This window comes from Giraffa tippelskirchi, chromosome 12, assembly GCF_054371585.1.
Source record: "Giraffa tippelskirchi isolate mGirTip1 chromosome 12, T2T-mGirTip1v1.2.pri, whole genome shotgun sequence".
NCBI lineage: Eukaryota > Metazoa > Chordata > Mammalia > Artiodactyla > Giraffidae > Giraffa > Giraffa tippelskirchi.
In genome coordinates, this window is record NC_137286.1 from 45,988,305 (window position 1) to 46,014,437 (window position 26,133).

Here is a 26,133-nt window from a genome sequence, read left to right on the forward strand (position 1 = left end):
AAAGAGCAGTGGTATTTCAAGTGACTAAGACAGAACAAAGTGCGAAGATCTGTTGAGCAACTAGATTATGTTTCAGACAGGCTGGAACATGAGTCATGTGTAGAAAAAAATGAAGTCTGGAAAGACAGGACCCAAATAGTGAAGGTCCTCAAATGAGTTGACTCAGTAGTTATTCAGGGCCTACCTATCCCGTTGTGATGACTGTAGGGATGTGTTGTGACTTCAGGACCTTCCTTCCCAAGGGACACGTGTTGGTCATGTTAGTCTTCTTCTGGGTCCAGGGGCTGCTCGGCAGACGCTGCTAAGTTCTGGTTCATTAGAACCAGTTCACCATTGAATCTTACCTGCGGCCGCTCGGTGGTATCCACCCAGTAGAGGGTGATTTTTCGGGTTCTCATGCCTTCCTGGACTCTCCTGGGTAGCAACTTCTCCATCACCTGCTTAGGAGTAGGCGGCAGACGCTGTGCCTGGGCCTCGGAACCGGACACGAACTGCAGCAGCTCCCTCTGCGAGTGCGGACAGGGGGCCAGGAGGAAGACGGCGTTCACAAAGCCTCCGAGGGCAGACTCGGCCTCCCTGGCCTCGCCCTCCACGTCCAGCAGTCTCCTCCCGCTATTACGCAGAATGGGCTTGGTGGGCGACGTGATCTCGGGCCGGTCCCACTGATAGTCTAGCAGCGTCTCCATGAGCGCGCTGTGAGTGTGGCTGGCCCTGGGCGCCGGGCCGGGCAGGTGGGCGCCCTGGGCGCCATCCCCGAGCCGGGCCTCCAGCTCCTCCTCAAAGTCCTCCCAGGAGCGGACCCCTAGCTCTCGGAAGTCGGACACGCGGGAAGGCCGGCTCTGCGCCCCTTGAGAGTCAAAGAACCTGAAGGCCCAGCGGACCCTGGGCAGGCCGAACCGGCAACTCAGGTAAGTGAGAAGGCGCAGGGCAGCTCGCCGGACCGGGCTTTCACCAGCGGCGCCTCCCGCGGTGTCCAGCAGCAGCATTACGTTGTGGCAGCAGGCCATGTCTGCCGCCGCACTGCCTCAGGGTTCGAGACAGGGCCTGCGCCGCTCTCTCCCAGGCCCTTGCTTCAGAGAACCAGCGCCATCCTCCGCTTCTCCCTGGGACTCTGGTCGAAAAGCTCCCGCGCTCTCCAAGGGCCGCGGGCATTGGTGGAGCTAACTCCCAAACTCAGCTCCAATTGGTCGTTGCCTTACGTAAGTTACGTGAGTAACTTTCATCCTTGGCGGGACGCTTTGTTCCGGGAAAAACTTAACGTTCATTGGCCTGAGCCTCCGTTTTAAAATTTAAAGAGGTGGTGCCTGAGGCTTGTGTCTTTCGGTTCCGTTTTCCGGAGGAGGGCTGTATTTGTGCGGGAGGTATTGACTAAGATCTTGAAAATAGCAGGGGAAGAGAATTCGGGGTAGTTTGAACTGAACTGATTTGTAAGCCACCCTAGACTTTCTATGGAGAGGGATCTGAAGACGAAAACAAGCTTTCTGTAATTTAAGAAAAAAATACTAGAAATTAAAATTCACTCTCTTTGCCCTAGTTTCTAGGCGTTTCTCTTGAAGAAGGTAACTGAAGATTGGGATAAAAGTTTAACTTGAGAAAAAAAAGGAAACAGCATGAGAATGATTAAAGAAGTTATGGTACACTTCCAAGGGGAACATCATGCAAATTTTAATGTTTTTATACGTAATGTTAAATGGGAAAAAAGACTGCAAAACCGCACATGCAGTGAGATCCCCGAATGTTCTGTCTGCCTGTGTGTATATTTTTAAACTGTTAATACTGTGTAGGGAAAATTGTTTTTAAGTGTATCTGGTAATGAGATGGTGGTTATTTTAAAGGTTTGTTTTGGCTTTTTGTTATTGTTGCATTTTCCAAGTTCTCTACAGGTCTATATTTTTTATTTTGCCTTTACATTCGAGAAGAATATTCTTTTTTTTTTAATATATTTATTTTAAATTGAAGGATAATTGCTTTACAATACTATGCTGGTTTCTGCCATACATCAACATGAATCAGCCATAGGTATACATATGTTCCTTCTCAGGGAGAATATTCTTAATGAAAAGGATCCTTCTGTTGCAAATAGAAGAATCCTCAATTGTAGAAAAAGTTGTGGCTCTAGATCCTAGAGATTTCTATTATTGGTTCTAACAGCAGAGGAGAATCTAAACTTTCTAGCTAGAACTGGGCTACCTTTAAATATTCTTCCAATCCTGAGATTCTCTGAGCCAATTGTCTCAAGAAAGACCACTGATGATGCTTTGTAGATTTATTCCTGGACATTTCCTGATCCATCGACTGTCAGAGCAACAAACATTTTTTTAGTGTTAATGTGTCAAGTGAAAGTGAAAGTCAGTCAGTCCTGTCTGACTCTTTGGGACCCCATGGACTGTAACCTGTCAGGCTCCTCTGTCCATGAAGTTCTCCAGGCAAGAATATTGGAGTGGGTAGCCATGCTTCTCCAGAGGATCTTGCTTGTTAAAAACACACACACCTGTTGTTTATCATTCATTCAATAAATAATTACAGGGAACAAAAGAGCTAACTGTCTTTGCCCTGGAAAGCTTACATTCCAGTAGGGGGAGCCAAAGAAGTAAGTAACATATCATATGTTAGGTGGTGATAAAAGCTTTGGAGTAGAATTAGGTGGAAAAAGTAATATAGAGTATGTAGGAGTCTGCAGTTTCAAATAGGGCAGTCAGGGAAGCCACTTGACGCAAAGGCAGAGAGGCCCTGTGAACATCTGGGCGAAGAGGGTTTTGGGAAGAGGGAAGAGCAGGTGCAAAGGTCCTGGGACAGGATTTTGCTCCCTATTCACCAAGCTAACTTCTAAAGAGTTATTATTAGACTCCTGCTTTGACAAATAGAGGAAACTGAAGCTCAGAGCAATTGGAAGATTCTCCTCCATGATTTTATACACAGCAGAATCACAAATGGGATCAAATTCAGATTCCAAAAAGCAGGTTCCCAGGGTACAAGGCTTGCAACCTAGATTGAAAAATCAGCTTCATAAGGAGGGGCTTATTATAGAATAGTTTTAAGAGTAAAATTGATTGGTTAGGTCTTCATTTAAAACAATGACAGGGATCTGGCTATTTCATCTGCATTTTTTCTCCCCGCTGCATTCAACAATCTCCCATAAAGTTTGTTTATTTAATATCTGTTTCTCTTTCTCTCCCTGTCTTCTACTCTTTTATTTTGTTGGCCAATATACCCCGTTTGTATTCAAGGTCGGAAGAAGAGAGCAGATCCCTAGGCAAGAAAGCAGAACTTTCACAGAATCCATCCCACCATCAGCTTTGGACTTCAATCTCAGTGGGTCACATAGCACTACCTCTATCTGCGAGGGAGCCTGGGGAACTTGGGGAGACCGACTGAGAGGTCTATGTTGGATGGATCATTTTCACAGATGCTGAAGTTACCAAGAATGATGACAGGGGCAGTGGTGGAGGCAGTGAGCCTGTGGCCCAAATGCTTAGTGAATGAGGTAAGGATCTACAGATGACTGTGACAAGGAGGTTGGGTATGTTAACGTCAGAAAGGCTGGGGTTTTATGGAGAAGGGAAAAGAAGGACAGCTTCCCCCAACCTGCAGGCCAGGTGGAGTGAGTGATATGAGAGGGAAAACAGCCCATACTTGGGGAAACTACATTGGAAGCAATATCATCAGGCATTAGCCGGATTTCCAAAAGAGCAGGAAGGTGAAGATCTGAGGACACAGGTAAGTTTGTTCACGGTACACTGCCATTCCAGAAAACACTTTAGAGGGGTCAAGGAAGGGTGGGAGATGGGGTCTTAGGGGAAATATGGAACTGCAAGGGGTTAAAATCCAGGTGATGAAGGTTACCTGGGAAGCCTGGAAAAAGTAGGGCTGAGGGTTCAGTACAGGACTCAGAAACCATTCTGGTATTTAAAGCAGGAAGAATTTAATACATGCATTGAATGTCGGCCTAGAGTGGGAGGAGACAACCTCTCTATAGTAAGAAAATGTGACAGCAACAGAAGCCCACATATTTAGAGACTGCACCACAATGAGAGGCCTGTGCGCCACAAATACAGAGTAGCCCCCACTTGCATCTAAAGAAAGCCTGCATGCAGCAGCGAAGACCCAGCGCAGCCCTAAGTAAATAAGTAAAGAAACATCCTCTCATACCCTTAAAAAAACACTCCTACTCCCCACTTGGCCTTCTCTGATGCCACCCTGACCAGAGAGGGGGCCATCTCATGATGTCCAAGTCTGGGATTGTAGACTCCCACTCAGCCTTTTCTTATGAGGCTGAGCCATTGCTTTGTTTTGTTTTTTTTTAATTCTGGCCAGATGGAAGTGATTTATTATTGCCTAAAAGTTTTCTCTCTTACTAGCCTGCCCCTTTCCTGCTCTTTTGACTAGAGAGAGCAGGTTTTGTTGCTGTTGTTTTGTTGGGTTTTTTTGCCTGCACCCTTCGGTGTCGTAGATTGCCACTTCTCCAGTACCTAGTTAGATATGAAAGGCATAAAGGAAACCCAGAGTACACACTACTGTGTCATTTCTTGGGTCTCAAGAGGTCTAGCCAGTCTGCCTCTTCTTTCAAACTCTCAGGATATTTTTATGTTTGTTTATATAGAACATCCAGGGGATCTTTAGCTATTACTAGTCAGAAGACTAGGAATAAATATGTCTACTCCATTTTGTCTGGAACCAGAAGTCTGGAGTCATTGTTTTTATTAAAACATCACATTGCACTGTATTTGAAAAGTGAAAGTGTTAGTCGATCAGTTGTGTCTGACCCTTTCGACCCCATAGACTCTAGCCATCTAGGGTCCCATGGAATTCTCCAGGCAAGAAGACTGGAGTGGGTTGCCATTCCCTTCTTTAGGGGATCTTTCTGACCCAGGGATTGACTCCAGGCCTCCCACATCGCAGATGCTTTACCGCTGAGCCACCAGGGCAGCCCTGTTGCACTGTATTTAAGCTATCTCTTTCAGAGTTTGTTTCACACCTAAACTGTGAGAGCAAGAACTGTTTTGTCTTTGCATCCCTAGTGTCTAGCAGAGTAGCAATCAGTTATTTTTTTCCTGTGCTATTCCCTTTTATTTTTTAAAATTTATTTATTTTTAATGGATTATTGCTTTATAGTATTGTGTTGGTTTCTACCAAACATCAACATCAATTTTTTTTTAATGGAATTGTAGTATGTTATCAAGCATCTTTGTATTTCCCCAAAGGATGTTACGAATTTGTGCAGATACAGATACATTACCACCAGAGGGCAGTAGCAGCAATACTTCATCAAGGGCTCCGAAGCCTACACACCCTGCTCCAGAATGAAAACTTTCCCCACAACTGCTTCTGTCTTAGTTTGTGTGAGAAAAGCTGAAGTCTGGGACCTTAATGTGCTTGAGCCTTGCCAGGGGAAAGAAAAGGACCTGACAAGTCTGCGCTTGGAGCAGACATGCTGGGGAGTTATATATTTTCAGTATCTATAGTATCTTCACTTAATGTAGAAAGTGAAGAGGAACTAAAGAGCCTCTTGATGAAAGTGAAAAAGGAGAGTGAAAAAGCTGGCTTAAAACTCAACATTCAAAAACCTAAAATCGTGGCATCTGGTTCCATCATTTCATGGCAAATAGATGGGAAAACAATGGAAACAGAGACAGACTTTATTTTCTTGGGCTCCAAAATCACTGCAGTTGGTGACTGCAGCCATGAAATTAAAAGACGCTTGCTCTTGGAAGAAAAGCTATGACCAACCTAGACAGCATATTAAAAAACAGAGACATTACTTTGCTGACAAAGGTCCAACTAGTCAAAGCTATGGTTTTTCCAGTAGTCATGTATGGATGTGAGAGTTCTACTATAAAGAAAGCTGAGCGCTGAAGAATTGACGCTTTTGAACTGTGGTGTTGGAGAAGACTCTTGAGAGTCCCTTGGACTGCAAGGAGATCCAACCAGTCTATCCTAAAGGAAATCAGTCCTAAATATTCATTGGAAGGACTGATGCTGAAGCCGAAACTCCAATACTTTGACCACCTGGTACGAAGAACTGACTCATTGGAAAAGCCCCTAATGCTGGGAATGATTGAAGGCAGGAGGAGAAGGGGATGACAGAGGATGTGATGTTTGGATGGCATCACCGACTTGATGGACATGAGTTTGAGCAAGCTCCAGAAGTTGGTGATGGACAGGGAAGCCTGGCGTGCTGCAGTCCATGGGGTCCCAAAGAGTCGGACATGACTGAGCAACTGAACTGAACTGAGAGGGACAGTCATGCATCTAGAGGGACACACCTCACATTCCAGCATCTAGAGGGACACGCCTCACAATAATTCATAGGCATTACTCCCTCTCTTTTACAGATGAAGAAACTGAGGCTCAGAGGGCCTCTCACAGCTAGTAAGAGGAAGTTCTGAAGCTCTTACCCTGCTTCCTCCAAGAGAGGCAAGGCCAGCCTCCTCCCTGTGATGGAATGCACAAGAGAAGGAACCTCCCTGGACCTAGACCAGCCCCACACCAACAAGCCTCTTCGCTTCAAGTGTGTTCCTCCTCTTTCTTTAATGAGGTGATAATCCACTCTGCTTTTAAGAGCTGTCTGATCTTGCCCAGGGCCAGTGCAAAGTGCAAAGATGTGAGACCCCCTTTATTAAAAAAAAAACTGTAAAAATTCAAAACAGCAACAACAGAGCAATAAACCAACACAGGACCCTGCTAAGCATGAGGGCCTGTGTGATTTTGCAAGTCATCTGTCCCTGATGCCAGCTCTATCTAGAGCAATCATAGAAATAATGAAATAATAATTGGTTCCGTCTTTCGGGCGGGCTTCCCAAGTGGCACTAGTGGTAAAAAAACAAAAAACAAAAAACAACCCCTCCGCAAGAGACGAGGGTTCAATCCCTGGGTAAGGCAGATTCCCTGGAGGAGGAAATGGTAACCCACTCCAGTATTCTTGCCTGGAAGATTCTGTGGACAGAGGAGCCTGATGGGCTATAGTTCGTGGAGTCACAAAGAGTCAGACATGATTGAACACGAACACGCTGGATTTTTGGGGTCACACTTTATACTAAATTCTGCCTGTCCCTTTAAATATTTTATTACTTTTAACTTTTCTGAGATTACTTTTTTCTTCCGTCTGTGTGTTTTTATCTCTACAATGGGGAGGTTGGACTAGACCAGTAGTTCTTAACCCTGGTTACACATTAGAAGCACCTGGGGACTTGTAAACAATACTCAAAGCTGATCACACCCCCACAGATTCTAACTGAACTGGATTGAGGTCGAAGGTTGGAAATTTTTACTGGGAGTGACATGAAGAATAGGTGTCCTTGGTGGGTCTGGGTAAAGGGCAGGTCTTTGGGGACATTGCTTCTCCTCCACAGCAGCATTTGTCCATCCATCTATTCTGCCCAGGGTCTCAATACTCCAGTGTTACCTGGTGGTCTCTGGGGGAAGCCATCCATCGGTAGCAGTATTTCTGGGCACAAAGAGAAAACAGTGGCTTTCCCACCCCTGCTGGGAACTGCCAGCTTGCCTAGCTTCCCTGATAGAGCAAAGCAATGGGCAGAAAACTGTTACAGAGAAGAAAGTAGAGAGGAAAGTGATGTGTATTGCACGCTCTCTGAGTGTCTGGCATTATACGAGGAGCATTCCTATTTCACCATCCAAAAATCCTTCTGGGTAAGTATTTTCTAGAATTACCCCCCCCTCCTTTTTTTTTTTATACAGCTTAGAAAGCTTAAATAAGTTGCTGGACAGCACATAGCTGATTGGTCCCTCCACTTACTGGAGGGGCAGTGCTGCAATTCAGAGACATGGAGGAGGGTGGCGTGGAGTGCAGAAGTGGAGGGGTAAGACTGAGTGGGAAAGAAAGGCCCTGATGCTGGGAAAGGTGGAGGGCCGGAGGAGAAGGGGGCGACAGAAGATGAGAAGGAGGCGACAGAAGACGAGATGATTGGATGGCATCATCGACGCAGTGGACATGCGTCTGAGCAAACTCTGGGAGATGGTGAAAGACAGAGGAGCCTGGTGTGCTGCAGTCCATGGGGTCGCAGCATCTATAAAACACAACTTACAGAAACAACAATAAGGCTGGGTGGGGCTTGCCCCACCTCTGTTCCCTGCTCTCTCTGACCAGGCCGACCTGAGGCCTGGGACCCCTACCGCTTTGCTCCACCCCCACCGCCACTCCTACCAAGCCATGGTCCCGGGGCAAACCCTGTCTGAGGGTCTGTATAACCCCAGAGCCCTGTGGCACTGGCCCTCCCTTTTCTGGCAAAGCAAGTCAAGCTGTGACTAAAGCCAGTGAAGCCTGTCCAGGCCTGCCTTATCAGGCACAGAGCTCAGAAACCCTTCCCCTCAAGTCCTATGGAAATGGCCTGGAACACTGGGTCATTCACTTTCGTGAGAACCCAAGGACAAAAGGAAGGTCCTTGGGGGAGGCAGCCTCAGGGACCTCAGGGGAACCTGTCAAGAGATGGGGCTGAAGCGAATGAGGGGCCTCTGGAGCCACTGAGCAAAGTGGAAACTCCTAAGATCGAACTCCTTCTTGGAAGCCAGTTATGCTGCTCACAGACTCTGGCAGGCCTCACCCTGATGACCAGCCATCAGCCTCAGGGTTGCCCAAAGCAGGATAGCCTGGCTTCTGAGGAATGAGAACACATTCCCCTCCCTGCCCTTGGAGGAGGGCTTCCAGGTGGCTCAGGGGTAAAGCATCCACCTGCCAATGCAGGAGACGTGGGTTCAATCCTTGGGTCAGGAAGATCCCCTGGTGCAGGAAATGGCCACCCACTCCAGTATTCTTGCCTGGGAAATCCCATGGACAGAGGAGCCTGGCGGGCTACAGTCTGTGGGGTCTCAAAAGAGTCAGACACAACTTAGTGACTAAACAACAACAACTCTTGGATGGCCTTGTAGAGGCTCAGGGAAGCCGTGAGGTCTGGGGTGGAAAGGTAGAAGTAACGCAAACCCCAATTTACGGGATGGGCAGGACTGCAGCCTCTCTGATGGAGCCATGGCCAGAGCAGAGGGGAGGGCTGGAGCTAATCAAGAGGCCTGTACCCTTAGGGATCCACCCACCCTTCTGCTTAGAGTAGACCTGCAGTTTCACAGCCCCAAGCTGGGCTAAGCCAGCGAGGCCTGAACCAGCTAATAGCAGCCACAAGGGGAGAGATTTCTATCACACCTTCATCTCGGAGCTTCCAGGTTGTTTGCAAGTGAAGGGCTGGGGAGCCTGCTTTTAATTCATTCTTTTTTTTTTTTTAATGTGGGATCTTAGTTCCCCAACCAGGGATCGAACCTGTTCCCCCTGCATTGGAAGTGTGGAGTCTTAACCACTGGAAAACTCTAGGGAAGTCCCTAATTCATTCTTAAATAAGTAAATATTTAAGATAAGTAAATAGGTAAAGCCTAAGATCAGATAAAAATATTTTAATAAGAGGAAACTGATTTGGGATGATGAAATCGTTCTGGGGATGGATTGTGATGATGGTTGTACAACCAAGTGAATGTACTTAATACTACCGAACTGTCCTTTTAAATGGTTAAAACAGTAGATTTTATGTCGTATGTATTTTACTCCAGGCAAGAATACTGGAGTGGGTAGCCATTCCTTTCTCCAGGGGATCTTCCTGACCCAGGAATCCAACCCAGGTCTCCTGCACTGCAGGCAGATTCTTTACCATCTGAGCCACCAGGGAAGCCCTTATTACAGTTAAGCAACAAGAACAGGAGGTGAAACTGTATTTAGTTTAGAAAGCACATCAGATCAGAAAGCACCAGTCTCATCTGAGGTTGAAGAGAAGTTTCTAGAAGCACCTGCAGGTTCCAGGGAAGGCATCGTCTTCCCCACAAGGCTCAAAATGACCTGCCCATGAGTTTAGAAAGGGATTCTTTTTTTTTCTTAATTTTTATTTATTTAGATATGTATTTAGTTTTGACTGTGCTAGGTCTTTGTTGCTGCTCACAGGCTCTCTCTGTTTGCCAAGATCAGAGGCTACTCTTTAGTTGTGGTGCGCAGGCTTCATTGCGGTGGCTTCTCTTCTTGGGGAGCACGGGTTCTAGGACACGTACGCTCAGTAGTTGTGACGCATGGGCTTGGTTGCCCCACAGCATGTGGGATCTTCCCAGGTCAGTTATCGAACCCATGTCCCCTGCATTGGCAGGCAGAGTCTTAACCAGTGGACTGCCAGGGAAGTCCCTAGAAATGGATTCTTAAAAGCCTGATAGAGGTGCCTCCCTTCTCACCCGTTCTGGCTATCCTTAGATCTTTGAGATGGGATTGTCTCTCTCCTCTCCAATAATATTTGGGGGTAAATGTGAGAGCTGAGCCAGTGAGCTAGGCCCTGGCATTTCTATATCCTGCTTGAGGACTGCTGAACCATTTTACAGAATCTCAGCTGGTGTGAGTGTGTGAAGTTTGCAGTGGGGAACACAGGCTGCGTTTAAGCTGAAAGACCCAGATAATGATGCAGCAGAAGGTACACTCTCTGAGCAGAGATCCCGTACGCCCCAGGCAGCGGTCTATTGCAGTGTCCTAGGAGCACAGGAGGCCTCGGGAAAGAAGGGACTTACCTGCCTGGAGTGTATTTTTACTTAAAAATTCACAAGAGTGGATCTTACTATGTTTTTACTTAAAACACATATAACATCACTTTGGCAGCCCATATATTGGGTTGGCCAAATGATCATTCAGGTTTTTCCACAAGATGTTACAGAAATGACTTTTTGGCCAACTTAATACCAAAACATGGGCTTCACTGGTGGCTCAGATGGTAAAGCATCTGCCTGCAATGCAGAAGACCCGGGTTCAATCCCTGGGTGGGGAAGATCCCCTGGAGAAGAAAATGGCAACGCACTCCAGTACTCTTGCCTGGAAAATTTCATGAATGGAGGAGCCTGGTAGGCTACAGTCCATGGGGTCACAAATAGTCGGACATGACTAAGCAACTTCGCTCACTCACTTACTCAATACCAAAACTGTAATAATACAGAAGATTAACCTTGTCCTTGTACAAGGATGACGTGCAAATTTGTGAAGCAGTCCATATTTTTTGTTGTTTTCGCCGCTCAGTTGTGTCCAACTCTTTGCAACCCCATGGGCTGTAATCCACCAGGCTCCTCTGTCCATGAGACTTTTCAGGCAAGAATAATGGAGTGAGTTGCCATTTCCTAAAAATGATAGAATGATCTCTGTTTGTTTCCAAGGAAAACCATTCAATATCACAGTAATCCAAGTCTATGCCCCGACCAGTAACGCCAAAGAAGCTGAAGTTGAACTGTTCTATGAAGACCTACAGGTCCTTCTAGAACTAACACCCAAAAAAGATGTCCTTTTCATTATAGGGGACTGGAATGCAAAAGTAGGAAATCAGGAAACACCTGGCATAACAGGCAAATTTGGCCTTGGAGTACAGAATGAAGCAGGGCAAAGGCTAATAGAGTTTTGCCAAGAGAACGCACTGGTCATAGCAAACACCCTCTTCCAACAACACAAGAGAAGACTCTACACGTGGACATCACCAGATGGTCAACACCGAAATCAGATTGATTATATTCTTTGCAGCCAAAGATGGAGAAGCTCTATACAGTCAGCAAAAACAAGACCGGGAGCAGACTGTGGCTCAGATCATGAACTCCTTATTGCCAAATTCAGACTTAAATTGAAGAAAGTAGGGAAAACCACTAGTCCATTCAGGGATGACCTAGATCAAATCCCTTATGAGTATACAGTAGCAGTGACAAATAGCTTTAAGGGACTAAATCTGATAGACAGAGTGCCTGATGAACTATGGACAGAGGTTCGTGACATTGTACAGGAGATAGGGATCAAGACCATCCCCATGGAAAAGAAATGCAAAAAAGCAAAATGGCTGTCTGAGGAGGCCTTACAGATAGCTGGGAAGACAAGAGAAGCAAAAAGCAAAGGAGAAAAGGAAAGATATTCCCATCTGAATGCAGAGTTCCAAAGAATAGCAAGGAGAGATAAGAAAGCCTTCCTCAGCGATCATTGCAAAGAAATAGAGGAAAACAACAGATTGGGAAAGTCTAGAGATCTCTTCAAGAAAATTAGAGATAACAAAGGAACATTTCATGCAAAGATAGGCTCGATAAAGGACAGAAATGGTATGGACCTAACAGAAGCAGAAGATATTAAGAAGAGGTGGCAAGAATACACAGAAGAACTGTACAAAAAAGATCTTCATGACCCAAATAATCACGATGGTGTGATCACTCACCTAGAGCCAGACATCCTGGAATGTGAAGTCAAGTGGGCCTTAGAAAGCATCACTACAAACAAAGCTAGTGGAGGTGATGGAATTCCAGTTGAGCTATTTCAAATCCTGAAAGACAGTGCTGTGAAAGTGCTGCATTCGATATGCCAGCAAATTTGGAAAACTCATTAGTGGCCACAGGACTGGAAAAGGTCAGTTTTCATTCCAATCCCAAAGAAAGGCAATGCCAAAGAATGCTCAAACTACCGCATAATTGCACTCATCTCACACGCTAGTAAAATAATGCTCAAAATTCTCCAAGCCAGGCTTCAGTAATACGTGAACCGTGAACTTCCAGATGTTCAAGCTGGTTTTAGAAAAGGCAGAGGAACCAGAGATCAAATTGCCAACATCCGCTGGATCACTGAAAAAGCAAGAGAGTGCCAGAAAAACATCTATTTCTGCTTTATTGACTATGTCAAAGCCTTTGACTGTGTGGATCACAATAAACTGTGGAAAATCCTTAAAGAGATGGAAATACCAGACCATCTGACCTGTCTCGTGAGAAACCTGTATGCAGGTCAGGAAGCAACAGTTAGAACTGGACATGGAACAACAGACTGGTTCCAAATAGGAAAAGGAGTACGTCAAGGAGGTATATTGTCACCCTGCTTATTTAACTTATATGCAGAGTACATCATGAGAAACACTGGGCTGGAAGAAACATAAGCTGGAATCAAGATTGCTGGGAGAAATATCAATAACCTCAGATATGCAAATGACACCACCCTTATGGCAGAAAGTGAAGAAGAACTAAAGAGCCTCTTGATGAAGGTGAAAGAGGAGAGTGAAAAAGTTGGCTTAAAGCTCAACGTTCAGAAAACTAAGATCATGGCATCTGGTCCCATCACTTCATGGGAAATAGATGGGGAAACAGTGGAAACAGTGTCAGACTTTATTTTTTGGGGCTCCAAAATCACTGCTGATGGTAATTGCAGTCATGAAATTAAAAGACGCTTACTTCTTGGAAGGAAGGTTATGGCCAACCTAGATAGCATAATAAAAAGCAGAGACATGACTCTGCCAACAAAGGTCCGTCTAGTCAAGGCTATGGTTTTTCCAGTGGTCATGTATGGATGTGAGAGTTGGACGGTGAAGAAAGCTGAGCACCGTAGAATTGATGCTTTTGAAGTGTGGTGTTGGAGAAGACTCTTGAGAGTTCCTTGGACTGCAAGGAGATCCAATCAATCCATCCTAAAGGAGATCAATCCTGGGTGTTCATTGGAAGGACTGATGTTGAAGCTGAAACTCCAATACTTTGGCCACCTCATGTGAAGAGTTGACTCATTGGAAAAGACCCTAATGCTGGGTAGGATTGGGGGCAGGAGGAGAAGGGGACAACAGAGGATGAGATGGTTGGATGGCATCACTCAATGACTTGATGGACATGAGTTTGGGGAAACTCTGGGAGTTGGTGATGGACAGGGAGGCCTGACGTGCTGCAATTCATGGGGTCTCAAAAAGTCGGACACGACTGAGCGACTGAATTGAACTGAACTAAACTCCAGGGGATCTTCCCGACCCAGGGATCAAACCTGCTTCTCCTGCATTGGCAGGCAGATTCTTTACCGCTGAGCCAGCAGGGAAACCCCTCCATATTTTTTAGCAGTAGATAATTGAAAAAGCAACCCAATTTACAACAACAACAAAACAGAAAATACTTAAAGATACATTTAACAAACGATGTGCAAGACTTACATGCTGAAAACCACAGGTCACTGGGTCACCATCCTGCTCCCTGGCCTGCTGGCTTTACTACTAAGATTGGGTGACTGCTCAGTTGACCTAGGAACAATGGCACCAGCCTGGGTAGTTCTTGCCAGAACTGGCAGGGGTTAGAGTGGGGTAGGAATAGCTGAGAAAGGCCCCCTTCTTGGGTAGGGCTAGATGATCTAAAGGCTCTCAAAGACAAAGACAAAGATGACTTGACTCTTTCAGCTAAGTGCCTGCGGCATCCTTCCTGGTCACTCCATCCTGCCCATCCCCACCCTGTGATTAGTGTGGTAACTGAGTGACGAGGATTACAGTGAATACTGCGAGAATCAGGGCTGATGAATAGATGTGTAACATCTTTGCAAGTACCTACAGGCCTGGTATCCTCCTGTCTAAGTATTTCTGACTTTAAAGGCACGGTCCTGGGTCAGTCTAGTTCTTGTTTTCTTACCTAGTATAGCTACTCTTTGAGTGTCCTTGTGTATTTATCCTGATTTCTTTCCTTAAATATTATTTATTAAAAAGTGATATTTGCTTATCATAGAAGATTTAGATAAACAAATAGAATAAATTGAAATAATCACTCAGAGATAACTTCTTGGAAGCCTGTGATGTGGTTCCTGATGATGCAATCCAGTAGGAACCAGTAGTTCCCATTTCAGGATAACCAAATAGTTCAAGTTGATTAAGAAAATTCTTATTTACAGAAGAATGTGCTGTGTGCTTATTCGCTCAGTCATGTCTGACTCTTTGCGACCCCATGGACTGCAACTCACCAGGCTCCTCTGTCCATGGGGTTTCTCCAGGCAAGAATACTGGAGTAGGTTGCCATACCCTCCTTCAGGGGATCTTCCCAACCCAGGGATCACAGATCTCCCACATTTCAGGTGGATTCCTTACTCACTGAGCCATTGGGAAAGCCCAAGAATACTGGTGTGGGTAGCCTGTCCATTCTCCAGGGGATCGTCCCAACCCAGGAATTGAACTGGGGTCTCCTGCATTGCAGGCAGATTCTTTACCAGCTGAGCTACCAGGAATGCCAGCTAATAAATGTCGAAGAAATAGCATTAGAAAAACACCCTCTTGCAATCCCAACTGAAATAATTAATTCAGGAAAGGAGAGTCAATGGATACTAAAATCATTAGATAAAAGCTTTCTTGGGGAAATGATTTTTCTAAGGAAGAAAATATAAAGTTACAATGGCAAGGGTCTTCTAAACCTAGTCCTTCATCTAGCATCACTGTTACTGAAAGAGTGTGTGGGGCTGGCTGCTCGCTGCTTGAAAGCCAATAAACAGGCCAGGCTGGTGGAAAAGAAAGTTTGCTTTATCTCAGATGCCACCAACTTGGGAGGGCGGACATCTGTCCAAAGGCCAATTCCCCCACACACAATGGCAACAAGTGGGGCAAGAGCTTTTATAGACAGAAGGAGGGGACTGCATACAGAAAGAGCCCAGTCAGCCCTGACAGTCATCTTCAAACTGGTCATCAGTGATCTGACCAACATCATCTTGATTGTTTTAGGTACAGTTAATCTTCAGTTCTCGGAGAAGGCAATGGCAACCCACTCCAGTACTCTTGCCTGGAGAATCCCATGGATGGAGGAGCCTGGTAGGCTGCAATCCATGGGGTCGCTAAGAGTCGGATGCGACTGAGCGACTTCACTTTCACTTTTCACTTTCATGCACTGGAGAAGGAAATGGCAACCCACTCCAGTGTTCTTGCCTAGAGAATCCCAGGGACGGAGGAGCCTGGTGGGCTGCCATCTATGGGGTTGCACAGAGTCGGACACGACTGAAGCGACTTAGCAGCAGCAGCAGGAGCAATCTTCAGTTCTAGGGTCAGTTTGTTTCCATTTCTTTGAAGCCAATTTTCAGAATTGTGGCAGCTCAAGTCGTGGGTACAATCTGATTATCATGTAGTTAACTTTTTCCACCTGGTGTTTTAGTATTTATAAGACAGCTCACAGGATATGACTCAGAATATTATCTATAGCCCTTGAGAGAGAACAAAAGGGCTTGACTATGCTTAATGATTGTATTACTATTATTTAGTCTCCTTTGACTGTTTTCTTTTGTTTCCACATGTCTCATTTCTCTGATTAAACTTATTCTTTGACTAAAGTTTTTCACAGACAAAAGGCAGACAGAGGTCATGGTTGGGGCGGGGGGTGGGGGTGGTGGCAAGGACCATAAGGTCTTATTCCATTTCATCACTACTTGTAAGACATTGTCCCCTGCTTTCTGAGGTGATGAGTTAGGCAGAGTCAGCATCACCTGGATATATTCTTGCCAAATTTAATCAAGCCTTTAGCTCTAACCAGAGAAGGCAATGGCACCCCACTCCAGTACTCTTGCCTGGAAAATCCCATGGGTGGAGGAGCCTGGTAGGCTGCAGACCCATGGGGTCGCTAGGAATTGGACATGACTGAGTGACTTCACTTTCACTTTTCCCTTTCATGCACTGGAGAAGGAAATGGCAACCCACTCCAGTATTCTTGCCTGGAGAATCCCAGGGACGGCGGAGCCTGGTGGGCTACCGTCTATGGGGTCGCACAGAGTCGGACACGACTGAAGCGACTTAGCAGCAGCAGCAGTAGCAGTTAGCTCTAACTTTCAGTTTTCAGAAAATGCAAGGATTAAGGAAACAAAGTGACATCATAAGGAGACAGCATGTATATCTAGACAGTCAACAAGACACTGGTGTGGCTTCTTCAAATCGTTGTCAGTAGAAACACACAAAAACAACAAAACCAACAGCCCAGCGTTTCTTCTAGATTAAAGATGCTTAAGACCCAGAACAACCAAATTCAATTCTTAGTCTTCTACCAGATTCTGGTTTGAACAACCCATCTAAAGTCATCTTGCGGGAGTGAAAGAAATTCAAGTAAACAAGGCAGTAGCACTTCTTTCAGTTCCTCTCCTGCCCGCTCCCTGCCCTGCCCACTGCTCACTTCACCCATTTATTTACCTGCCTGGCCCTTGAAGGCATTTGAGTTTGCCTACAAAGGCCCAATGGACCATAAAAGCAACAAGGATTAAACCATTGCTCCTGAGATACACAAGGAAGAAGGCCCTGGGTGAGGAGGGGCATCCGCCCTTATGCTGTGGACTCCTGGGGCAGGGCAAGAATTTGAGGGCATGTAGGGTGGGTTCACACCCACGAAGCAGGTCAGAGATCTTTCTCAAAGCAGTATGGTTACCTCTGAACGATTCTTAGTCTTGTGATTTTTAAAGTTCCTGATTATATGGGAACGTTCATCACTCTTCCTGCACCCCCAAACACTCTTCTTAATGTTTAGAAAGTCCGCCCCACCTTTCACTCTGCGCCTCCACTGAAGTAGAAACCCCAGTCGCACTTTCCCAGCTTCCTTTGCAGTTAGGGCCCACACATGTGACCTGGTGTCCACCAATCAGAGGCCACCTCAGAGCCTACCTGTTTGGGAATTGAGCCCCACCCAGTTTGGCGTGGGTGGTCTGGAAGTGTCCTGCTTCCAGAGGTGACGGCAGCAGAGTGTGAGGCCAGCATCTGTCCTGCCAGGGGTTGCACCTGGCCCACACTCAGTCAAGGTAGCAATGGTACCTCCTTACAGCAGCTCTGCCTTCTCACAGCTGCCAAACCTAGCCTCATGCCTTCACAGAGATTGTTGAAAGTGAAAGGCACTCAGTCATATCTGACTCTTTGCGACCCCATGGACTATACAGTCCATCAAATTTTCCAGGCGAGAATACTGGAATGGGTAGCCGTATCCCTAACCCAGGGATCGAACCCAGGTCTCCCGCATTGCAGGCAGATTCTTTACCAGCTGAGCCACCAGGGAAGCCCAAGAATACCGGAGTGGGTAGCCTATCCCTTCTCCAGCAGATCTTCCCGACCCAGGAATTGAACTGTGGCCTCCTGCATTGCAGGAGAGAAGAGATTCCTACAGGTATCTTAAGCCTTTTCTGCTTAAGCTGGCCAGAGTGGATTCTGTTGTTTGCAACCAAGAATCTGGAGTTTCTTGAGACAGATTTGCTGTCTCATCTCTCTAGGCCTGAGTCTGCAGAGGGAAGGAGATAATATTGCCTGGTATGCAGTCAGGGACTTCCCTGGTGGCTCTAGTGGTAAAGAACCTGCCTGCCAATGCAAGAGACGTAAGAGATTTGGGTTTGATCCCTTGGTCAGGAAGATCCCCTGGAAGAGGGCATGGCAACCCACTCCAAAATCCTTGCCTGGAGAATCCCATGGACAGAGGAGCCTGGCAGACTACAGTCCGTGGGGACACAGAGTCGTACACAACTGAAGTAACTTAGCATGCATGCATGGGATGCAGTCAGAGCCTTCACCCAAGCCTTTTTCACCCAAGCCTTCCACTTCCCCAAACCCTGGGTCATTTTGGGAGACATCCCCAACCCTCAACCCCCACGCCCACCCCCGATGAGATGTGAAGGCCCAGGGTACTGCGGAAGAATTAGCAAGAGAGGTGCTGCAGTGGCGAGGCATTGGGGCGTGCGGGGGGTCGCTGTCCATTGCTGAAGTCTCCAAAAAGAGCGTTGTCCTGTCTACCTTGGCAAATAACTTCCATTTCTTGGCTTGGAAGAGTTAGTGTCACTAATCAGATGAGGCTAAACTTCTTCAAGCCAGCCTAGTAGATTTTCCCTTGGCCCTGTTTGACATGGAAGGATCTCCTATCATGAATACTTCTTTCAGATGCTCCCAGAGCTCAGTGAATAGTATATCACCTTGGTCCCAGCACACTATGATTCCCTATAATCCCCATGATTCGCAGAGGCCAAGTTCAGTGGATTTGGGGGTGGGGGGTAGGAGAGAGAAGAAAAAGAAAACTACAGTCATAAATTCAGAATATTGAGAGATAGGAGGGAGGGGGTGAAAAAAAAAAAAAAAGAATATTGAGAGATAGTACGTAGAATTATCCAGGTCAGTTCACCAAATGATTGGTAGCAGCGGTATTTAAACAATGCTCTCTGATTCAGCCCTCCTGGTACCATTGTGGAAATGGGACCCATTGCACATCCTGTGCCCCAGCCATCACCCAGGGGTGCCCTCACTGCACACAGTGAGCTAAAGGGGAAGATTTCCACCACCTGATGACTTACTGCCTTTTCAGCTCACCCAACCTAATCTCTTCCATAACCTCCTGGGTCTGCCCACCTTCCTGCCTCTCTCTGGCCTTGAAATAGGAGCTTAATTCTGCAGGCACATGAGGAGACAATGGGGCGGCCAGCCACACCGAAACTCAGGCGGAGTGACTGGATGATTGGACTGCAGATATTAGTAACGTAATAACAGCCAACAGTCAGTGCTTACCAAGTGCCAAGCAGCGTCCTGAGAACCACATACATATTAACATTTCATTTTCGCAACTCCATGAGTAAATATCATTATACTCTCCATTTAAATGGGGCACAGAGAGGTTAAGTGACTTGCTGGAAGGCACATCATCACCGTCACAGACTCTCTACTGTCTATTTACTCACAAGTGGAAGAAGCAGAGTGAGAAGTGAGTTTGCAGAACTGTGCCCTAATTTCTGAGAGGGCCTTTTACTCTGAGAATGTCTGGAGGATGAGGCCATCTCTCTAGGCTTTCTGTGAACACATGAGGGATCACTTCTCATGATCCTCAAGGGTTTTCAGTGGCTCCCCTGGGTGTTCAGTTCCTCGGACAAGAACACCTAAGAAGCCAAAGGAGCCTGGCGCCTCGGGAGGACTGTGTGGCTCTCTTCTGACCAACTGTGCAGCCTCGTTTAACCTCTTTGAGCCTTCATGTCCTTCTCTGTAAGTTAGGAATACTGCTACTACTCAGGTCATGGAGTTGCTGTGAGGGATTAAATGAGATAATGCATGCAGAGTGCTTTTACAGATTAAATAAATGTTCACTGTAATTATTAGATATATTGTCTTCCTTATTCTCCATATCCATACCCCAGAGTTACATTCAATGTAATGTGTACAGGGCAGGTGGAGAGACTCTGAGCTGCCTAACTCTTTCCTATTCCCACAAAAGACTGGGAAACCACCAAAGACAGAGAAGGCAGGGACTTCCTTGGTGTTCCAGTGGCTAAGACTCTGAGCTCCCAACGCAGGGCGCCCAGGTTTGATTCCTGGTCAGGGAACTAGATCCCGCATGCCTCAGTGAGGATCCCCAATGCTGCAACGAAGACCTGGAGCCGCCAAATAAATAAATATTTAAAGGAGAAAAAAAAAGGCTAGGGGAGACAGAGGTCACCAGACAGCATTGAATTTGAAGAAACACTGGCAGAATGTTGGCCTGCTGTTGGGAATCATAGAAGACAAGTGAAAAGTGTGAGAGGAAGTCAAACCAGGAAGGAGTAGGAGTGGGTGTGCAATGGCCCCGCCTGGACCATGGGATAAGGAACTATGGGGTCAGAGAATAGAGAAGACACTGTCCCCATCTATGGAGAACCAAAGTGGACAGGACATCAAACGAGGCTGCATTTAAATTGTCCTCCAGTTTCAGACCTTGATGCTGAAGCAGGGCACCCAGCATGGCTCGCCCCCATGCTGGGGTCCTTTGCAGAGTCTATTTTAAGCTGACTTTACAGCTACCTTTTCCTTCTTTCTTGAAAAAAGTTATCATTGTAATTATAATTATAAAATATTAATACATGCAAAGTTTATTTAAAAATTGAACTATTTTAAAGAAAAATAATAGAATGAATATCTGTATACTCACCACCCATCTGAAAAACAACGCATACCTAACATAGTGAAGTCTAAAGTCCAATCAGAGTCTGTGCCTTCTTCCCAAATACGTAAGGGTCTTAGAATTCCTTCATTCCAGTCACACTCGCCTAATTGATTTGATATTCTCACCCAGTACTTTAGCCTGTTTCCCTTTTCACACACACACAAATTTCACAGTATTTAATATTTTTATACAGACAATATGTGCTTAGTTATATACACCTGCTGGCTAACATCTTTGCTCACAATTTCTTCTTTTTACTTGGTTCTTCTATCCAGGATATCTGAAGTACATTCTTTAGGTTTTCTTTAGTGAAAAAATTTTGGCAGCACACTCTGCTTTTGTTTGAAATGGTTTTATTTCATCTTTCTTCTTGAAAGATAGTTTCACTAGGTATAGAATTATTATAGGTCGACAGTTATTTTCTGTTAGCAAATTAAAGATATCATTCTACCCACTTTGGGTTTCAATTGTTGCCATTAAGAAATTAGCCTAATTAGTCTAATTCACCGGAGAAGGCAATGGCACCCCACTCCAGTACTCTTGCCTGGAAAACCCCATGGATGGAGGAGCCTGGTAGGCTGCAGTCCATGGAGTCGCTAAGAGTCGGACACGACTGAGCGACTTCACTTTCACTTTTCACTTTCATGCATTGGAGAAGGCAATGGCACCCCACGCCAGTACTCTTGCCTGGAGAATCCCAGGGACGGCGGAGCCTGCTGGGCTGCCATCTATGGGGTCACACAGAGTTGGACACGACTGAGGTGACTTAGCAGCAGCAGTCTAATTTACTAGTTCTCTAGTTCACTAATTCTTATGCTATATCTAATCTTTTATTTGAAATTGAGGTTGGCAAGCTATAGCTTGTATGCCAGATCTGGTGCATAGCCTGTTTTTATATAGTCCTCAAGTTAAGAATGTTTTTTTTAAAATGTTTTAATGTGTTGTGGAGAAAACCAAATAATGTTGTTTGTCAGAGACCTATGTAGCCCACAAAGCCTAAAATATTTATTATCTTTCACTTTGAAGAAAAAATTTGTTAACCTCTGATTTCAACCATTTGCTATTGAAAATCCTATATATTAATAATAGTATTGTGTATCTCTTCGCAACTTCATGTTCAGTGAAATCACATTGGTAGCTCGAAATCAGCCATGGTGAAAGTATTTATACTTGAAAATCAGCAAATGCTGCAAAGGAAGACTTGGTTTAATGTTTTATTAATTGTCTAGCCTTAAGAAAGTGATGAAATATTAATAATTTAAATTAAACTTAAAAGTATGTTGTGTCTGTAGCCATTACATTGAGATTAGAGCAGAAAAAGTGAGGAAGTACCCTTCCAATATTCAAAATTATTATCTGATTGAGTAAAGAGGTTGGTTACATTATTGACTAATGAAGGAAGTGCCAACATATGTCTTGTTTCATTTTATCTTCCTCCTTAACATAAATAAGTGTTAGCCAACATTCATGTTAGAACTACAGTGAATTACAACCATAGGTCGGCTATGGATGAAACATTTTGGCAAAAATCAGCAAGTGTTTTGTAGGAGTCAATTTTCTATATAGAATTTACAATAAGGTGTGTTGTGTTTTATTATTATTTGTAAATTGGAGCCATACATCAATTTATGTCAGTAAAATTTATGTACATATATATGCATGCATTTTTCCCCACATCACTGGGTGGACCCTAAGATTTGTCTTCTGATCTCTCACCTGGAGCAACTGTCAAAGTGCAAGCTCAAAGCCTCCACTGTCCAGCAGAAAGCCTCAGAGTACCAGCTGGCCTTGGGACTCCTTTACCCCCAGTTTTGATATCTGTGGATTACTCATTTTTGTGTCAGTTCAGTGATACATTTTAAAAGATATTTGAGGACTTCCCTGGTGGTCCAGTGGTTAATTAAGACTCTGTACTTCCACTGTAGGGAGCACAGGTTCAACCCCTGGTCGGGGAACGAAGATCCTGCATTCCATGTGGCACCGCCAAACAAAAAGGAAGATATTTTGTTTGATATTTTATTCAGCATTCAGTTTTTTCACTTTCTCACTGGGAGAATCATTCAGATATCTACTCTACCACACTCACATTGTCCAGTGACCTGCAGGCACAGGGGGCTCTGCTAAACTTTAAGAGCCAGGGCTTAGTTTATTCATTTCACCTGTCCACTCCATAAGACTGCAGACTCAGGCATCTCAATATGTGCAGCAAATTAGTGGGTAATACTTGATTGCTGTGCCACTTCCTGTCTTCTCAAGGAAAATGTTTGGATTTAGTTTGTGAGGTTTTGGGTGGTTTTATTGTTCTGAGCTTGTTTTCTGTGTGTGTGTGTGTGTGTGTGTGTGTTCACTTGTGAATGGTACAGGTGGCTTCAGCTTGGGTGTGAATTATCATCATTATGATCATCATTTTGATTCTCCCTCAGTCCTGCTCTTTCTGAGCAGAGCAACATTCCATAGAGGGAGAGCTATTCATTTTAATCAGCATCCTTGGCTGCTCTGCAGCAGCTGAGCCCCTGTCTTAGTTTAATTGGGCTGCCGTAACAAAATACCGCAGACTGGGTGGCTTAAACAGCAGACATTTATTTCTCATGGTTCTGGAGCCTGGGAAGTCCAAGATCAAGGTGCCAGCTGATTCAGTTCCTAGTGTGGACTTTTTTCCTGGTTTGCACATGGCCCTTTCACACTGTGCCTTTACATGGCAGTGAAAGAGAATGAGCTCCCTGATGTTTCCTTTCATGGGGACACTAATCCTTCTGGATCAGGGTACTACCCTTATGACCTTATTTAATTACTTCCTTACTCCACGTATAGCCACACGGGGAGTTAGGGCTTCAGCATATGAATTTGGCGGGGGACACGGTCCAGTCCACAGCAATCTTGCTGACTGGGAGGTCCAGTATGAGCTATCAAGTCAGACAGACCCAAGTTCAAAGCCCAGTGCTGCTACTTACTAACTTTGTAAAATACTTTATCTTTCTGAGGATTTGCTGGTGGTCCAGTGGTTAGGACATGGTACTCCCACTGTGGTGGCCTGGTCAGGGAACTAAAGATTCTGCAAGCTGTAAGGTGGCTCCCCCAGTTTTTTTTTCTTTCATCTTTCTGACCCTCAGCCCCCTATTCTGGAAAGTAAAAGCAATAAGCTCCATTTCAGAGGATTGTTGAAATTATTCCATCAGTAAATGTATAGAGAGTAGCTAGCACAATGCCTGGCATAGCTCAGGGGCTCAGTGTGAAGTTTCCCAGATGATGCCACTCAGTGTGGTCTTTGGAGCAGCAGAATCACCTGACAGCATGTGTATTTTCTCAGAATCCTCTCGAGGACCAGGCATTGTTATTGCTATTTTACGAGGGAACCTGGCTCAGAGACTTGCTCCAGGTCACACTCCAAGTTGAAAGAGGTGGCAGATTTAGGATTTGAATCTGCCTCTGCATGATTCCCAGGGCTTCCCTGGTAGCTCAGATGGTAAAGAATCTGCCTGCAATGCAGGAGACATGGTTTCAATCCCTGGGTTCAGTCGGGAAGATTCCCTGGAGAAGGGCATGGCAACCCACTCTGAAGAAGGAATTCATGGGGCCTGGACTCCACCTTAGGCCTGTTCGTGCTGATCATGTTTGGCCACCTCTCTAATGGACTCTGAACTCTGTGCTTAGTGCCTGTGGAAACGACAATAGAAGGATAAGACCCCCTCCGGACAGGGGAATCTTGAAGATTGTATTCAGATTACTCATCACCTAAGAGAAAACATACACTAATCCCCCTACCTCCGGACAGGTCATAGATTTTTTTTCTGTCACTTTGGGCTTATTGATAATTGATTGTTTGAACATGGGGTTATTGTGATTGTATTTACCTTTCCTTTGTTTATGTAAGTCACAAGGAAATTGGGGTGGTGGGTTCAGACACGTACACATGGGGTATAAAAGATTTTCACAAATGCTGGTCGGGGTCCTTGGCTAAGAGGAGACTTTGCCTTGGGCCCGCTGGTGTAATAAACTGCACTTCACTATCTGCATAGTCCTTCTGAGTGAGCTTGTTTCCCGGAGAGCGTGGCTATAACAACTCCAGTATTCTTGCCTGGAGGATTCCACGGACAGAGAAGCCTGGTGGGCTACCGTCCACGGGGTCTCAAAAAGTAGGACAAGTCTAAGCGACTAACGCTTTCTTCTTTTTACTTTCACTAGGAGATTCCAAATGCTGCCTGTGCTTTTCAGGACACCAAACTGCTGCCCCCCTCCCAATCTTGCACACTTGGCAGCCAGGCCTAGTCCCTTCCCTGCCCAGGCCTCCTCCCTCAGCTCACCCTTTAGGGGAGGGAGGGGTCTGCAGGTGTTAGCGGGTGAGTGAAGAGAGGCACAGACTAGGCCTCTGTCAGCCCAGAGCTCCCGCAGTGGTTCTTGTTCCTTCGCTCAGTTGTGTCTGACTCTCTGTGACCCCATGGACCGCAGCACGCCAGGCTCCCCTGTCCTTCACTATCTCCTGGAGTTTGCTCAAACCCATGTCCATGGAGTCGATGATGCCATCCAACCATCTCATCCTCTGTCGTCCCCGTCTCCTCCTGCCTTCAATCTTTCCAGCATCAGGGTCTTTCCCAGTGAGCCTGCAGTGGGGATGGGGCTATTTATCTCAGGTCCTTGAACGGTGTCTCTTCCTCCCCTCCCAGTTCCCCATCCCCATACTGCTCTCCTCTCCCCACCCCCACTTAGGGTGGTGGGTAGGTGGTTGGGAGCAGGGTTCTGGGCTTTCTGCTTTCCAGGTGATAGTCTCAGCTGGCTGCCTCCCCGGGCAGGTTTCCCTTATCTCTGGTCATCAGAATCTCTCTGGTCAGCACCCTCCCCTCCCCCAAGGTCACCTACATGGGATTTGCCTCTAGCTCACTGAACAGGCCCCCTTCTGTCTGGAAGTGGGGGATGGTTTTAAAGAGCCAGATCCTTTCCTGGAATCTTCTGTGGATACTTTCCACCCCAAGGAACAGAGTCAGAGTGAAAGCGGTTGGGGAGGGCGGTGGGTAGCGGGGAGTGAAGGACAGTGGCTTTGAACCAGAAGACTCAGGCTCTGTGCCTTATTTGTTGTGAGAAATGGAGCATTTCCTGCCATATCTGTGAACAAGGATGTCACAATAATCAGTGATTCCAGCCCTCCAAATGGGAATTCCTGAGCCCTCAGGGCACTCAGAGCCTCTTGATGAGGATGAAAGAGGAGAGTGAAAAAGCTGCCTTGAAACTCAACATTTGAAAAGCTAAGATCATGGCATCTGTTCCTATCACTTCATGGCAAATAGGTGGGGAAAAAGTGGAAACAGTGGCTGATTTTATGTTCTTGGGCTCCAGAATCACTGCAGTGCAGCCGTGAAATTAAAAGACACTGGTTACTTGGAAGGAAAGCTATGACAAACCCAGACAACTTATTAAAAAGCAGAGACATCACTTTGACAACAAAGGTCCATATAGTCAAAACTATGGTCTTTCCAGTAG

General features: G+C 45.8%; 1 protein-coding gene, 1 long non-coding RNA gene and 1 other non-coding gene across 5 annotated transcripts in view; 2 read left to right on the forward strand and 1 right to left on the reverse strand.

Moving 5' to 3' along the window:
* Positions 1 to 1,214, reverse strand: part of TICRR (TOPBP1 interacting checkpoint and replication regulator) — a 46,299-nt gene extending 45,085 nt beyond the window's left edge. For 2 of the 3 annotated variants that reach the window (XM_081547145.1, XM_081547146.1), the window contains exon 1: positions 345 to 1,214. In XM_081547145.1, coding sequence (XP_081403271.1) covers positions 345 to 1,007 — 663 coding nt within the window. In that variant the 5' untranslated portion in view covers positions 1,008 to 1,214. The remainder of the gene's footprint in view (positions 1 to 344) is intronic. The other variant, XM_081547147.1, reaches the window with a different exon arrangement.
* Positions 1,215 to 1,271: 57 nt separating this feature from the next.
* LOC145528529 (uncharacterized) overlaps positions 1,272 to 26,133 on the forward strand; it is a 45,566-nt gene continuing 20,704 nt past the window's right edge. Inside the window, exons 1-3 of the long non-coding RNA XR_014070485.1 lie at positions 1,272 to 1,361; positions 3,228 to 3,312; positions 3,407 to 3,484. This is a non-coding gene — a long non-coding RNA (uncharacterized LOC145528529). The remainder of the gene's footprint in view (positions 1,362 to 3,227; positions 3,313 to 3,406; positions 3,485 to 26,133) is intronic.
* Positions 10,910 to 11,019, forward strand: LOC145530645 (U6 spliceosomal RNA). The gene has a single exon (XR_014071960.1). It is a non-coding gene; the product is annotated as a U6 spliceosomal RNA (small nuclear RNA).